General features: G+C 37.4%; 2 protein-coding genes across 5 annotated transcripts in view; one reads left to right on the top strand and one right to left on the bottom strand.

Annotated features, from left to right (window-relative positions):
• The first annotated feature begins 263 nt into the window (after positions 1–263).
• LOC128015756 (6-phosphofructo-2-kinase/fructose-2,6-bisphosphatase 4) lies at positions 264–7,226 on the top strand. The gene is made up of 14 exons (XM_052599853.1): positions 264–493; positions 2,840–2,956; positions 3,034–3,130; positions 3,239–3,305; positions 3,840–3,914; positions 3,998–4,054; positions 4,184–4,305; positions 4,402–4,609; positions 4,692–4,838; positions 4,916–5,020; positions 5,091–5,220; positions 5,304–5,366; positions 5,944–6,008; positions 6,096–7,226. The coding sequence occupies exons 1-14, from the start codon at positions 373–375 to the stop codon at positions 6,153–6,155; spliced, it is 1,434 nt and encodes a 477-aa protein (XP_052455813.1). The 5' UTR covers positions 264–372; the 3' UTR covers positions 6,156–7,226.
• Positions 7,227–7,340: 114 nt separating this feature from the next.
• Positions 7,341–15,766, bottom strand: part of LOC128015754 (inositol 1,4,5-trisphosphate receptor type 1) — a 31,772-nt gene continuing 23,346 nt past the window's right edge. For all 4 annotated transcript variants that reach the window (XM_052599849.1, XM_052599850.1, XM_052599851.1 and 1 more), the window contains 18 exons: positions 15,276–15,456; positions 14,780–15,033; positions 14,319–14,519; positions 14,058–14,168; positions 13,191–13,286; positions 12,904–13,032; positions 12,417–12,512; positions 12,135–12,327; positions 11,911–12,033; positions 11,636–11,811; positions 11,319–11,483; positions 10,072–10,261; positions 9,879–9,968; positions 9,568–9,680; positions 9,322–9,487; positions 8,861–9,021; positions 8,020–8,181; positions 7,341–7,847 (listed from right to left, as the gene is read on the bottom strand). In XM_052599849.1, the coding sequence (XP_052455809.1) occupies positions 7,770–7,847; positions 8,020–8,181; positions 8,861–9,021; positions 9,322–9,487; positions 9,568–9,680; positions 9,879–9,968; positions 10,072–10,261; positions 11,319–11,483; positions 11,636–11,811; positions 11,911–12,033; positions 12,135–12,327; positions 12,417–12,512; positions 12,904–13,032; positions 13,191–13,286; positions 14,058–14,168; positions 14,319–14,519; positions 14,780–15,033; positions 15,276–15,456 (2,685 nt within the window). In that variant the 3' untranslated portion in view covers positions 7,341–7,769. The remainder of the gene's footprint in view (positions 7,848–8,019; positions 8,182–8,860; positions 9,022–9,321; positions 9,488–9,567; positions 9,681–9,878; positions 9,969–10,071; positions 10,262–11,318; positions 11,484–11,635; positions 11,812–11,910; positions 12,034–12,134; positions 12,328–12,416; positions 12,513–12,903; positions 13,033–13,190; positions 13,287–14,057; positions 14,169–14,318; positions 14,520–14,779; positions 15,034–15,275; positions 15,457–15,766) is intronic.

Here is a 15,766-nt window from a genome sequence, read left to right as displayed (position 1 = left end):
TGTAATTTTCAGCGCATGCCCTCTCCAAATACTATAATGACCAACCTCACTTGTACGAGTTTAACGATGTCGGAGAGTTATTATGCTTTTGCATACCACTTGTTGTTCAGTGAAAACAAAAAATAAAACAAAAAACGGTGAATATAAAGCCCAGTTGAGCTTGCAGTGTTGTGCAATTAATATCATTAGCCATTAACCATTTAGAGTATATATATATAGACATACGCGCGCGCGGTTTTTACTGGTATTACGGTACAGTCGGTCATTGATATCGCTCAGCCGATATGACACACAGCCCACCGTGACCAGCTCAGTTATCTCAGAGAACAGGCGTTCATCTCTGAAGAACCTGGTCATGATCATACAGCCAGGATGAGTTCCACCGAAGATATTATAATGGCGATTCCTAGAGAGCTCACACAAAACCCACTGCGAAAAATATGGATGCCATGCAAGAACGGGCTACCGGAAAAACACATTTCTCAAAAGAAAGGTAACATTAACGTTATGCTTGCTTTCTGCAAATGCCAGCGTTTCACGACTACACATGATCAGAGACAATGTGGTCATATGTATCAGTTTATGTGGTTTGTTTTAGATGCAGCTGTCCGAAGCGTTAATATTATTACATTTCACAATACCTACCTGGTTACAATAGCATGTTTTAGGGTGTACCTCTGGTGTAAGTACAAACTTGGCAGAATTCGAGTGTGTTGTGTTTTATGGGTTTGTTAAGTCATCCTCTGGAGTTGAGTAATACAATGATGTCTGGTGCGGAAGTAATGGTGTATGTTCGGCTATTTAGAAAGATTTTGACCACATGTGCTTGTTTATTGTCTCATTGATTGATTTATCTGGTATTTTCTATTAATATTCATATAAATTACATGATCAACATTGTGGGCATGCATCTAGCACATCAAGCACGAAAATATAAGTAAACCCGGACTAAGTAAGGCGCAGACAGGAATGATGCAACCAGAATGCACCAGTGTCAGATATAACGCACTTTTTAGGTTTAGTACAGTAAGCTACCTTAAATCTCTGATCTAAGCTCTGTGGTATTCAGCAATATTTTTTTTCCTCCCAGTGTCTTCTCAGGCTTTGTTTAAGAAAAAGCTTGCAAGAGTAACGTTAAACACTTGAGTGTTCATGAGTAACTTGTCCAATGTGTCACATTAAGCCCAAAGTGCTGTATCATTATTAAACTCCTCCCCCTCCGTATGCGTATTTACTTAATTTATTAATATCAACTCAGCATCATGAGCATATCAGCTGAATATTTTGTGCTGCGAGATACCCACACAACTCGAGCATGTTGTTTTCGTCACCGGTACAGTAGCCGCGTGCATTGTGTTGCGTCGCTGTCGTTCTATTGGCTGAGCCCTGACCCGAGACGTTCTCTGATTGGTCAATGGCGCATCAACACTCGTGGCCCATGTGTACAGCGTGTGAACAGCTGAAGACCCCCGCCCTGTTTCTAAAACTCATGTTGATCAGCTCATTGTTCCATTTTTTACATTTATTTCATATTTTGATAAACACATTTTAACAATTTATTACAGTCTGGTAGTATTCTTTACTATGTATTTTAAATTTCCTAGTCCACACTAAAAATCTGGAAAGTAAATTGTTATTTTTAAATATATCTCACAGTGGAAATTGTGCAGGTGTTTCACCCCCCCCCCCCTGCTGTCTTGTTTAGATTGAAAGATGTTTTAATGTTTTTTCCCCACTCAGTTTCCCTCAAGCATATATATATATATATATATATATATAAACTACTATGCCATTCTATCCTATCCTTTTTTGGTGAAATGTTCTACTTTTGTGGTTGTATTCCTCTGTAAAATGAAGTGGTGTGTGATCGATTTCACGATTGTGATCTGTCTTTTGGGATATCTTTTTAAATTCCATTCAAATGGGCGAAAGGTAACTGCAAAAGCTGAGGGTTTTTCAGCATCACTGTGGCTCCAAAGCTGCTGTCATGCAGGATTTGCAGAGGAAGTTTATAGCTTTATAAAGAGCAGGTTTGCTGAGCGAGGCCCATTCTCAAAGACTCCCTACACTTGCAAGGATGCACATGCTTAATTATATGCTGATTAGTTTTGAACTCCATGACACTTACATTGAAAGAGCTTTACTTGCAGCAAAAACAGATGCTGAACACACTTTCAGTAGGATCCATATTTGATTAGTCAGCAGAGAATTGACTGCATCGGGTACACCGTGCACATGATCTCTCAGTATCGCGGAACCTGATTCATGAGGCAGACATTGAGAAGAGCTTGATAACCATGAGTCATGAATTACATTTGTTGAAATGCAGACAATAAAAATATCTTATAATCTGAACAATATCCGTCAGGGGGACTGACACAAATGTATGGAAAATAGCATTTAGATAAGTTTCTTATCTCGTATATTAATCAATAGCTTTGTCTCAAACAAACATGGATAAAACAGAATGCAGAAATGATTTGGTTTATGCCAGTATCTGGTTGAATATAGTTTTTTTTGCTCTATTTGGTTAAGGTCAAAAGTATAAAGCCGATGAAATCTGTGTTTCCAAAGACTATTTCATAATATTTCACAATAACCAGAATACATTTACTCTCAGCAAATAAGAAAAAGTAAAGATTCCTTCAGAGGATGCAGAGACACTGCACGTACATTCTCCCCGACCAACAATAGTCTCTGTCTGTATGGTTCGCTCTGTCAGATTTTTCATACTGACTGAAAATGAAACAGAGTTGTTCACTCTGTTTTCTGCTGTACACAGAACAGCTGATACTTACAGACACATTTGTATTCTCTGTCTCTCTCTGTCTCATGGTAGTTTGTATGACCAACTGTCCCACTCTCATTGTGACTGTGGGCCTACCAGCGAGAGGAAAAACCTACATTTCTAAAAAACTCACACGCTACCTCAACTGGATTGGTGTACCAACAAAAGGTACAGTAAAATACACACGTACCCCTAAACATTTATACATCCAGTATACAGTGGATAACTCTGTGTTTTTTTTGCAGAGTTCAATGTGGGACAGTATCGGAGAGAATGTGTGAAAATCTACAAGAGCTTTGAATTCTTTCGCTCTGATAATGAGGAAGGGCTGAAGATAAGAAAGTAAGAGTCAGCGTGTGTTTCATTTCTGCATGTATTATTGTTTTCATGTATTTTTGCTGTTTCTGTGTGTTTTGTGTTGTCCTGTGGCTTAATTTTTTCTGTTTTCAGGCAGTGTGCTTTGGCAGCCCTCAATGATGTCAGACAGTATCTCAGTATTGAAGGTGGCCATGTTGCTGTGAGTAGTTTTCCATTTCCATCTGATTTATAATTTATGTATTGCCATTCATAAAATCAAGAACAAGGAGCACCTAAAACATTATATTGATGAAAAGTGACAATAAAGACAATTATAATTCGATTTTTTTTTTTTCAAATAAATGCTGCTCTTTCTTTTTCTTCTTTATTTGTTGCTTTTATTTTCTACTAAAAAAAAAGACATAAAAAATATCAAGCAGCACAACTGTTTTCAACATTAATCTGAATAAGATATGTTTCTTGAGCAACAAATCAGCATGTTAGATTGATTTCTGAAAGATCATGTGACACTGAAGTCTGGAGTAATAACATTCAGCTTAGCCATCAAAGGAATAGATTTTGTTTTAAATATATTAAAACAGAATACGGTTATTTTAAATTGTAGTAATATTTCACAATATCACAAATTTTACTTTATTTTTGTTAGAATAAATACAGCCTTGGAGAGCATAAGAGACAATTGTTTTTATTTTTTTTTACATTGAAATTTATGAGTATGTTGTTTGTTTTTCAGGTGTTTGACGCCACAAACACAACCAGAGAACGGAGGGCCACCATCATGAGATTTGCAGAACAAAATGACTATAAGGTTTGAGTAGTTAAGTGTTTCTTCACTTTTTTTTAAATTTCCATTTGATTTTACCATCCTCAAGTCTTGATGTTTTTAATTAGGTGTTTTTTGTGGAATCTGTGTGTGAAGACCCCAGAGTTATTGCAGAGAACATTGTGGTAAGAAAGTGATTCAAATATTGACAAGTGATTTCCAATGTTCTCAAGCATTATTCTTTAGTACATTAATATTTATTTATTAAATTATCCCAGCATTAATCTCTCCTCTTTTTGTGTGTGGGAGAGCAGCAGGTGAAGCTGGGTAGCCCGGACTACACTGACTGCAACACGGAAGAAGCCATCCAGGACTTCATGAAGAGAATCAAATGCTATGAGAACAGTTACCAGCCACTGGATGAAGACCTAGACAGGTCAGAAATCTGATTTCATTTGTTAATAATTCTAGCATCAAATGATTTATGCATTTTGTGTGAAGTTGCTTTAATGCTGTATATGTTGTCTTGCAGAGAACTGTCATACATTAAAATAATGGATGTGGGTCAGCGGTATTTGGTGAACCGTGTACTGGACCACATTCAGAGCAGAATCGTTTATTATCTGATGAACATCCACATTACACCACGCTCCATCTACCTCTGTCGCCATGGAGAGAGCGACCTTAACATCAGAGGTTGCATCGGAGGGGATTCAGGCCTGTCACCCCGTGGAAAAGAGGTGCGTTATGGTATACGTGTCTGTGAAATATTGTTCATTGGTGGTTTGTATTTAACCATCTCTTTCTTTTCACATGTCTCAGTTTGCTCAGTGTCTAGGGAGGTTTATACAGGAACAGAATATAAAGGATCTCAAGGTGTGGACGAGTCAGATGAAGCGGACCATTCAGACCGCTGAAGCGTTGGGTGCACCATATGAACAATGGAAAACCCTCAATGAGATTGATGCTGTAAGCATTATATGACAGTGTTGTCTTTGTAATTCCATTTGATAGTGCTAGGTGAGTGACTTTCGACGTGTGTGCAGGGTGTTTGTGAGGAGATGATGTATGAGGAGATCCAGGAACATTATCCTCTGGAGTTTGCCCTCAGAGACCAGGACAAATATCACTACCGCTACCCTAATGGAGAAGTGTGTTGAAACTAACTAGAAAAGTAACCTCGTTAAATCTGAGAAATTCTAACATTCTTGCTCTTTACAGTCTTATGAGGATCTTGTCCAGCGATTGGAGCCCGTCATTATGGAGCTTGAACGCCAGGAGAATGTTTTGGTTATTTGTCACCAGGCTGTTATGCGATGTCTGCTTGCTTACTTCCTGGACAAGAGTGCAGGTGTGTAGACAGGATAAAATGCTGTGGTTAATAAAATATTAACATGTTGTTATATAGCTTTAACCTTTTCTTTTGCCTTCCAGAAGAGCTGCCGTACCTGAAATGCCCCCTGCACACAGTCCTGAAACTTTCTCCTGTGGCCTATGGTGAGAAACTCATCTCTCTCACACGCTGAGCATGTGCACGGCGGGTACTTGGTGCTTCAGCAAAAAAAATTCAACTTAACATTGATCATGTATACAGAGCCCTGCACATTATATGCAAGGGGGCAAACAAGGTATTTTGGCCACCAATTAATTTTAATAACAATAATTCCGACTTAGTATGATAGCTTTTTGTAAAAAACAGTCTGAAATCAAGTCATTATTCACTGATTTTCTGTCTTTTATTGTACTGTTCCTGTAAGACTACCTTGATTCTAAATGAGAAGTAACAAGTCATTCTGCACTGTCCTGTTCTGTGTGAAAAAACACCGTTGACAGTAAAATCCACTGAGCAATTAAAAACGAAGAACAGAACAAGCAGTGCCGAACTTAATGTAGTAGTTTAATGTAGCCAGAAATGAATCTAAGAGGTTTTTACTCTGTTACAGGCTGCAGTGATTTATGATCAGTTCAAAGACGCACTTTTCCAACCAGTGTTTTATTTGTTGAAGAGCTTATTTAATTACCTGGAAACTCTTGAAATGTACTTGAATGTAACCTAGATTCTGTCTTGCACTAGGCTGTAAAGTGGAGTCGATCTATCTTAATGTGGAGGCGGTGAACACTCACAGAGACAAACCTGAGGTGAGAAAACCATGCAGTCCTTTTACATATATAAACATTCATTCTAATGGTTAAGAAAAAAAAAAATTAATCCTTTGACTATGACAGAATGTGGAGATTTCCCGTCTGCCAGAAGAGGCTCTTCTCACTGTTCCACCGCACTACTGACCTATGACCTCACATCCTGTACATCAGCAACACTCCATCAGGCTGTTCCATCCTTTTAATGTGACTCCTCTGCGTGTTTGAAAACATTGGGCAGAAAGTCAGTTCTGAGTCCTGAAGATGAGCAACTTTAGGCCTCATATATGTATTTTCTCTCTTCTCAATTGCCACATAGGTGACTGGAATCCAGTTATTGATTAATAACCCTAGGGTTTGTGTGTGCGAGTGTTTGTGTGTGTGCGCATGTGTTTACATGTGTAGGTCTGTGCTTGAATTCGAGGCTGGCACAGAGCAGATCTGAAGGATATTCAAGTTTCCTTTCTATAATTTTCTACTGAAAATTTTTGCTGGAAAGATTAACATTTTGTTTTTGAGACTAAATAATAAGGGCTGTTTATTGAACTTAAATTTATTTGATTTGCTTCCTGGGTTCACATTTCCTTAAGCAATATGTTATGTCTCAACCATTCACACACTAGAGTTTTAATGAAGTGCTTTGGCTGTCATCTAACACTAAATGCTATTTGTAAAAAAACAGAATACCTGACTTGGTTTAAAAAAATAAAAAAATAAATGCAGATTAATCCGCAGACGTGAACTTTACCTTGTATAGTGTTGAAACCACCTGGATGTTGGAAGTCCTATCAGAATTTTGACAGGTGTTAAAAAAACAACTGTCAATTCGGATGCTTAAAATGTAGCAGGACATTTTCTAATATATTATCTCTGTTATGTTTCCGGAAAAAAAAGCCAAATGTTTATGTTTCTAAAGCCTTGTTACAACAGTAGTTTTTTTTTTTTTTTTTTGCTTTGTGGTCTATACGGTCTGTTTATGGAGAGTGAACCGTTTTCATCTCAATTATTCTCATGTTCATTACCAGGGCTGTCTTTTATATTTTTTGAACTGAGAACCGAATATAAAGAGCTCTGTGAATTTGTGATTTAATCTGTCCTGTGGGTCTCTGTGATTGGTAGGACTGACTATGGTTTTGTTTGTGAAGCTCGTGGTTCTCAAATTTGACGCACAATATCACATTTTATGGAATTATTGTCATTAAAACATTCTGTCATCAACCAAGTTCTCCTGAATTATTGAAGAACGACCAAAAGGCAATCTAGTCTCACTCATTGTTTGTTCTAGAAACTTAAATGTAGTGTTTTTTAGAAATTCTAAAATAACGAAATATCTGAACATCTAAATTTCTTTATTTTTAAAAAATATATATAAAAACTTCACGCATTATATTAATATTCTCAAACGCAATCCATTTTGATAAAAATGTGTGAAGAAATCCATATGCATGTAACTCTTAAGAACCACTCTATGAAGGCATCCTATAATGGTACACTCATACACAGTGCAAAGATAGTTTCTGATCACATCGGTGCTTAAAAAAATTAATATAGCATACAGCATACAGACCTCATACAGCAATGATGCTCAAAATGTCTTGATTGGAGTCCTTCAGTGAGTGTACATGTCGAAGTATCACCAGACATGACTTCATGATCATATTACGAGTCCATAGTAAGATAATATAATAGCATGTGGTTTTAAGGCTGTGACGGTGTGATTGAATATATGCTGGAATGATGCTCTATAATGTTAGTCAGGCATCAGGCTGGGTTGATGTTGAGGTGGGCGGGGTTTCCCAGCAGACCAATCCGCTGCTTGTGTTTCCTCTGTTCAGTCATCTGAAGATTGACAACAGGGATGAGCTCAGTCAATCACATTTAACTTCTACACATCTCATACCACAAATTGACAGCTTATGACACCTCTGCAATTTAGGTGTAGTGCAAGCATTCCAGTTGTTATTAAGAATAATTTGTAGACACGCCTTTATAAAACTAGTCAAACACAAACCTGTTCTTTGAGCTCTGTGAGCTGATTGGTCAGGTTGGAGACCAGTCTCATTGTGGAATCAAGTTTCTCTTGCAAACTACGCAGTTCATTTTGTTCACCCTCACCATCGCTGCTGACCAGTGACATGGCCCTCATACGTGGAAACCAGTCCAGATTGTGTTCCTGAATTGGGGTTAAAGAGGTCACGCTACCGATAAACAATATGAAAAGGATAAATCATGATGTTATGATTTTATCAAAACCTGCCTTGTGTGGAAAAGGTGCAATTAAAAAAATGCTATGGGTGAATATATAGATTTCAAGTCGATAAATGACCAGGATATGTTCTTTTTTATGATTATAGAGATTAGGTTAATATAATTTGTTTGTTTTATTATTTTTCTATGGAATAAAGGTTATGAAGTGCATTTTCTAGGACCATTACGATTTTTTGCTTTGTGACCTCATGAAAATTTTTCTTCCCCTATTCTAACTGCTGTAATGTGAAAATAAATATTAACCTCTTTGTAATGCTTTTAAATTACAATAAAATTTAAGTACAAACAAATCCCAAGTACTACCATAATATATAAATTCTACTGGTAATAATAATAGGTTAATGAGAATTGAGGGGGATGGTATTTGTTTCATTGTCATGAATAATTTAAATGATTCTTTATGCACTATGCAAAAAGAATATTCTTTGTTCATTACACTCAATATAGATTTACTATATATATATATATATATATATATATGAGGTTCAGCTTGATAAGTAACAGACTGCACATGAAAATATTTAAATGTCTTCTTGTAAAAGCTTGCTGTTAATGTCAAACTAGACAGTCATGTATGTTCTCACCTTGATCATCTGAGCGACGTAGCTCTCAGGGCCTGTGTATTCAGTGGAGTCCTTGACCCGCACCAGCACAATGAAGTACAGGTAATGCCACAGGTTGTGCTCTTCTTTGATGTGCTCCTCAAATGTCACTGTTTTATTATCAAACTTATCTCTCTCCAAACCTGGCGGAAGGCATGTGAAGGCATATATATCCAGTAGCGGTATTAACATTAAGTGACATGGCACTATGCTCATTGGCACATCCGGTGACACTCCAGGTTTTGACACTGACAAAATCCATTGACATTGTCACAAGTGTCAGTGGCACATGCCATTCTCCGCTGACATTTGTATCACCAAATGTGCCACTGAGCATAGTGGCATGTGCTAATGGCTTCCGTTTGTCAGATTCCATGTCACTTAATGTTAATACTGTCTCTCCATATATGTTTATTTGAGTATAACTGTGCTTCTCATCTCACCGCAGATGAAACATGTGGTCTTGAGGATCTCCTCTTTCCTCTGCTTCTCACTTCTCAGATCAGCAAACGTATCAATGATAACACCAAAGATCAGATTCAACACAATGATGATCACCAGGAAGAAGAACAGAAGGTCATACACAACCCGTGCAGCGAACAGATGCTCCTGCAAGCACACATTCAGGTTTTGCTTAAGGTTGTTATATACAAAATGAAATATTATTGTAAATATATGCATGTCTATACCTCTTTGGACGGCTTGCGCAGAACATCTCCAACTCCGCCACCGCTCCTGAGACCGTGACTCAGTACAGTGATCATACACATCCACAGAGAATCACACGCTCGCTCTACATCATCTAGAAACACACAAAACTCACCATGTAGAAGTAGAAGAATTTGTATTTATTTTAACTAAAAACATATATTCAATATTTTACTTGTCATAGACATATGACAATTATGCTCACAATAATTTAATTTGGGTAAAATAAGTGATTATTTGGACTAAATAATCAGCACATCATGCAATAGTTTGGATGAATTTTACTGCTCACCCTCCTCTACATCTGCAAGCGGACAGGACCCATTTTTTCCATTGCAGACTCCCTCAGACAGGAAACTCGAAGCCAGGTTTACTCCCTCCTCTGACACATTCATTTTCAAATTCAACAAAAATATTTTTCAAACCCAACAGCATGAACATTACTTTGTGATTTGCTTTGATATGTCTGTGTGAATGCATGTTACCGAGAGTGCTGTTGGGGATGCGATTCACTTCCAGGATGAAGTCATCCTTAAAGAACATATATCCAACAATGGAGAAGAGGTAGACCAAGATCAGACCCAGAACAGCTGTCAGGACAATAGAGCGGCCATTTCGAGTCACACTCTTGATAACGTTCAAAAGAGTCTCTTCCCTGTTCACCAGGTCAAATAACTACAAACACACAAATGTACAATTAGCTGTGTAATAGAGGTGTAAATATTTGCACTGACAATTATTTGATTCTATCTTAAATGATTAAATACATCATGAAATTAGGACAATATTTGTTTATACATATGATATATATATTTGTTTATATATATATATATATATATACACACACACACACACACACACACACACACACACACACACACACAGGGTTTGAAGTTTCACGAAAAATTAAATTTCAAAAATATCCTTTTTTGGATACAAAATTTTTATGTTACTGGCCATTCATAACTTCTACTAGCTAAACTATAAATAAATAAATAAATAAACCAGATTAACCATATTACAGCTTCATCTATACAGTTAATATATTTATTATTATTATAACATCTGAATATCTACAGGATTTTAAAATCAAGTTTAAGTATTTTTACGACCTTTATAAAGCTTGCATAAATAAAATTAATACCATACAGTTATGGGTTTTCTCACAAGCAAACAGCCTTTAAACTATTTTTGAGAAAAGGGGTTACTCAGAAGTATCAATTATTACATTAATTTAAACAATTATTTTATTAATTTAATAACATATACATATATCTTAATGACTTAATTGTATATATATTTTTAAATGCTCTAGCATTAGCTTCTTGTATATCCACTGGTTCAAATTTACAACTGAGTGTTTGTTGTGTAAAAATCTGGGTCGATTTTCTCAGTGGTCAGCACAAAAAAAGCAGAAAGGCTTATTTAAAATGATGCAAATCAATTCTCTGCCAGCAGGAGGCACTCTTGGAGCAGCAGAATATAGCCATTTCCATGGTAACAGCAATTATGCTGTATTTAATATATCATGATGACTCATGAGTTCAGTATTTGCGCTGATTTGACTTACATTAACTTCCCCAAGAATTTGAATTATGAAGAAAAGTAACCCCCCAAATTGACAACATTACCTGCCACAGCTGTAATATATATTATATTATACACACACACACACACACACACAATTTCTGTTTAGGTATAAGTTTGTAAAAATGTTCTAGTGTAAGGTTACCAATAGACTGTAAAAGAAAACGTGTCCAAAAAGGCCCAGAGTGCAGATGAGAAGGTACAGCAGATGAAACAGGAACTCTCTATCCATCACCATCACCCAGTAACCACGGGTAAATGTCCCACGGTTACCCACAAAGCTCAGCATGAACACTATCTTATTACAAACCTGCGCAGACACCAAACAAGGTCAGATCGTCAGTACAGACGGACACCATGTAAGACTATTAGTAAACAAACTGTGCATATAGTGTATGACTGCATGTGAACTTGTATGCATTCAAAATCTAACCTCCCATGTGTATTTGAGTGTGACCTTACATTAAAAGCTCCCAGGAGCGTGAGCATATGCTGCAGCCCCACTGAGAACCCAAGCTGCAGAACACTGCAGATGACCAGCACTCGCACTGCGTTCGGCCTCGGTGACATCAACACAAATCCCAACGAGCCCAACAAACACACCCACAGCAACAGAGAAAGAGAAGGGTCCAGTGAACCTGAAACACACACACCACAAGTGAATGTTCACACTTAGGCCAGGCATATTGTGGAAGGAAAGGCAGACCTGTGAAGACAGTACAGAGGGGGGAACTCACTTTCACTCATTATGTCCAGAGGGTAAAAGAACGCCACCAACAGATTAATGAGAACAGCCAGGTTAAAAGACACATTACTCCAGAACGACATGTTCCGGCTACACCAGTACAACACTGGCTGTGCTGAAAACAGAATAAGAGAGATCCATTTCAGAAATGATGATGAAGTAAGTTTCACAATTTAATTTAAAATGAATCATTTTCAAACCTAAGAATGAATCTACCTCTTAGTTTTTTCTGCCACCTCATTTCGTTGAAGAGGTCGTCTGCGTGCAGGAAGAAGTCATTTATTTTACTGCCCTGTTCATCTCTCTCTGTACCATAGTACACACGCAGCTTGGACTCGTTTGTGAGAAAAGAGCAGATATTTGGTACGGGAAACACAATCTGTTCCATAGTGCGATCCTGGCGGACTATCTGTGTATACACACACACACACACAAGAGCATAAGATGGGATTTTAAAAACAATACAAACGATTTGTTAAAAGTGTTTGTATGTGTTACCTCAATCTGTGCGGTGTGTTCCGTGTAATACTCTAGGGCCTGGTCCTCCCCACCTGGTTTCAGTAGTATTTGCAACTCCTTATTGTGACGTGACAGCTGAAATAGCAGGTTAAATCAGATCACACTGCAGATTTAATGAATTGCTTAGATAAAGCGATATACATTTGGTGTTGTGGTTGGCCACAGTCTAATTAAACTATTCTGATACAGGGCCCAAAACTTGCCAACTGCGAAAAGTTCAAATTGTCAATTAAATAAAATGTTAATATATATATTTATCAGTAAGCCAGCAACACAGAATGGTAATCTAACACTCTCTGATGGAAGTGTTGTGCATAATTCAAACTATACATCTGTTGTGGTTTGCTTCATTTGCCACAGTGTGAAATTTATAATTTATTGCAAAATACAGTTTCACAGCTGTTTATGGACAACAAATGTTCTCCTTATAAAATACACTGGCATGTACAGGACTGTGTGTGTGTACCTGATGTGCAAGGATATAGATGTTGTGTCCAACATTGCGAGGTGACGCAGCATGGTCCTCTCCGTTCTCCAGTTCCTCATCCTCAAACTCTGCTTCACCCTGCTGGTAGGCCATTTTCATCACCTCCACCTTGAACATTAACAACACACAGCTGAGGTTATGCAGATGTTGTAGCAAAACAAGGTTCATGTTTAAGGTTTACTATCTGTCATCACAGAATGATTCCAAGATACAGTTAAAGCAATGAGTGAACCACAATGTACTGGGAGGATAACTAACACACTCACTAGTTCTTTTGGTCTCATGTTGTACAGGATTCTTTCTGCATTCTCACTGTCATGACGGCTCTCCATGATGGCCAGCAGTAGCTTAGATGCATTATTCTAAGGCAAAAAGGACATTATTAAAGAATACGACTGTGATGTGATTGTCACTGTCTCTCACATCATTTGCATCTAAACAAAAAAATGACTGATCGTCTTGATTACATTTTCACATATTTTTTACTCTGTTCTACTTCAAATGAACTAAAATATAACATTGTCATGTTAACATAAAAGGTTCTGTAGACTTTATAGCAGTGGTTTTCAAACAGGAGCAGCAAGATGTGTTCAAAATATTTAAAATAAGATTAAAAAAAAATGCTAAAACCGCTAAAAACCAGTATGTAAGCTGATATCGTATTTCTTAATTGAATTAATTATAGAGAACATGAGAGTGATTTCTAGTTGTGAAAAAGTCATGGAAATTCTTATAATTAATATACATTTCTCTAGTTATGTCAAGCTCAAAAAATCTGTTAGTGGGTAGAAATAGCTATTTGTGAGTAAAAAGTATTTTTTTAAATCCTGTAATCACAAAAAGCGCCTAGAAAAGTCATGTAATTCATCAGTAAAATAAACCCAGAACAACACCCAATCATTGAAACTGGAATTATGGAATATAATTAGCTATAATTTAGTTATTTTATTATAATATCGCTCTTAGTTTTTGTAAATAAGTCTAAAAATGACCAACTTTGTCATCAAGTACCAGAATTCAAAAAGGTTGAGAACAACTGTTTTATCGGACTTGAGGCCTGACCACTTTGCACAGTCAAATTCATTGTTACCATGAAACGAGAAGGTTATTACTTTATCAATGAAGTGATGTACCTTTAGTTCTAGAACCAGATCCATTCTCTTTCTGCCAAGTGGATTAATATCATTCAGAATCAATGCAATTATGATATCAATGCCATTAGACTCATGGGTGGCAATGCAGTTCTGCAAAAAAAAAGAAAAGAAAGAAAAGCATAACAGAACATATTTAATGCTGAAAAAATGCTTATGGGTGATGGAAAGATTATGAGTGCAAAAAAGGAGGAAAAATAAAGGTTTGCGGGAAAACCATAACTGGAATGATTGTGTACTTGCCTGGTTATCATGGCAGGGCCCTTGACAATATTCAGTGAGACTCTCTACAGTCTGATTAATGAGAGCCACATTATGCTGGTTGATATATAGTCCTAACAGTCCCAGGCCTCCTGTTGTGCTGCCACAGATACAGTCCAGGAACTGCAGGGTCTCACATACCAGGTTATAATTGTTCTTGTTGTTCTGACAGCGCAGAAAATTCTGCAGGAGAAAAGAGAAAGGTATAAACATAGATGATATATAAACCAGACCAAACCAGTACATCAGCTCATAAACAAGACCACATGACACAACACAATACTGTTACTGTCAAAGTTTGAGACCCATCCTGAAATCCAACCTAATGTTGACTTCCTTCTGGCTCAGGTCTGATAGTGAACCTCTAATCAGGCCAGAATAACAAAAATAAGCTATAAATTTAACAGACGGAGAGGCAGACAACCACACACACAAACACACACCTGCAAGTCTCGATTATGGTTCTCACACAGCAGCTGTAGGAAGCGCAGGATTGGCTGCATGATGAGGATGACAGGGGTCATCTCGCCCTGCTCTGTTCCTTTATCTCCACCCCCTTTGTCTCCATCAGCAGTGCCATACGCCTCCTCAGGATCAGCATCTCGTCGATACGAACCGTAGGCCTTCTTAGTCACAGCAGATGCCTCCAACAACTGCTCACGAGTATCATCAGTCACCACGACACCTGAACTTTTTTCTGGAGGAAGAAATATATATATACCATTCAGAAAAAAGAGAAAAAAAAAATATATATATATATATATATATTTTTTTTTTATAATCCTCTCATAAAATGATATATCAAACTTTATAACATTATGCAGTGATCTCAACAAGTATCTGGACATTAAACCATGAATGTCATTGTATCAAACCAAGTTATAGTTATTGCAAAGAAAGACAGCATATGATGAATGATGAAGTTTTGACAACCCGGACCTCTCCCGCGTTGAGGTGTTTCTTTGTCTGGTGTGTTGTCTGGCCGCTTGTTGCCCAGATCACTGGTGTTGACGGTAACAGTGGCTTTGATCTCCAACTGAGCTGCTTTCATTCTATCATAAAACACCCTGAAAAACCTTTCAGAATTTTTGTCTTCCGTTAAACGTTTGAAGAAGGAATGCTGCAACGAGATAAGAATAAAAACAAAAATCTATCATTATGTTTGTGTTATGTTTTATGGAGAACTAATGGAATTTGAGGGACGAATGGAGCTCAAGCATAGTTCAGCCAGACCACGACATGACAGCCAGCGTCAGCTGACTCTCAGCTGATTGTAGCTCCTCCCACAATAATTAAATGCAATATGTAAGTTCATCCGTACCCACACTGGCCTTAGTCTGACGTCCATACATGCACTTACCCTCCTCCATCCCCAACTCCTCATTATAAAGGCGTCTTGTCTACAGAAATCATCTATCAGCTAATCATTG

The sequence above is a fragment of the Carassius gibelio genome, chromosome A6, assembly GCF_023724105.1.
Source record: "Carassius gibelio isolate Cgi1373 ecotype wild population from Czech Republic chromosome A6, carGib1.2-hapl.c, whole genome shotgun sequence".
NCBI classification, from domain to species: domain Eukaryota; kingdom Metazoa; phylum Chordata; class Actinopteri; order Cypriniformes; family Cyprinidae; genus Carassius; species Carassius gibelio.
The sequence above is the reverse complement of the archived record's forward strand: the minus strand, read 5'-3'. Positions and strand labels throughout refer to the sequence as shown.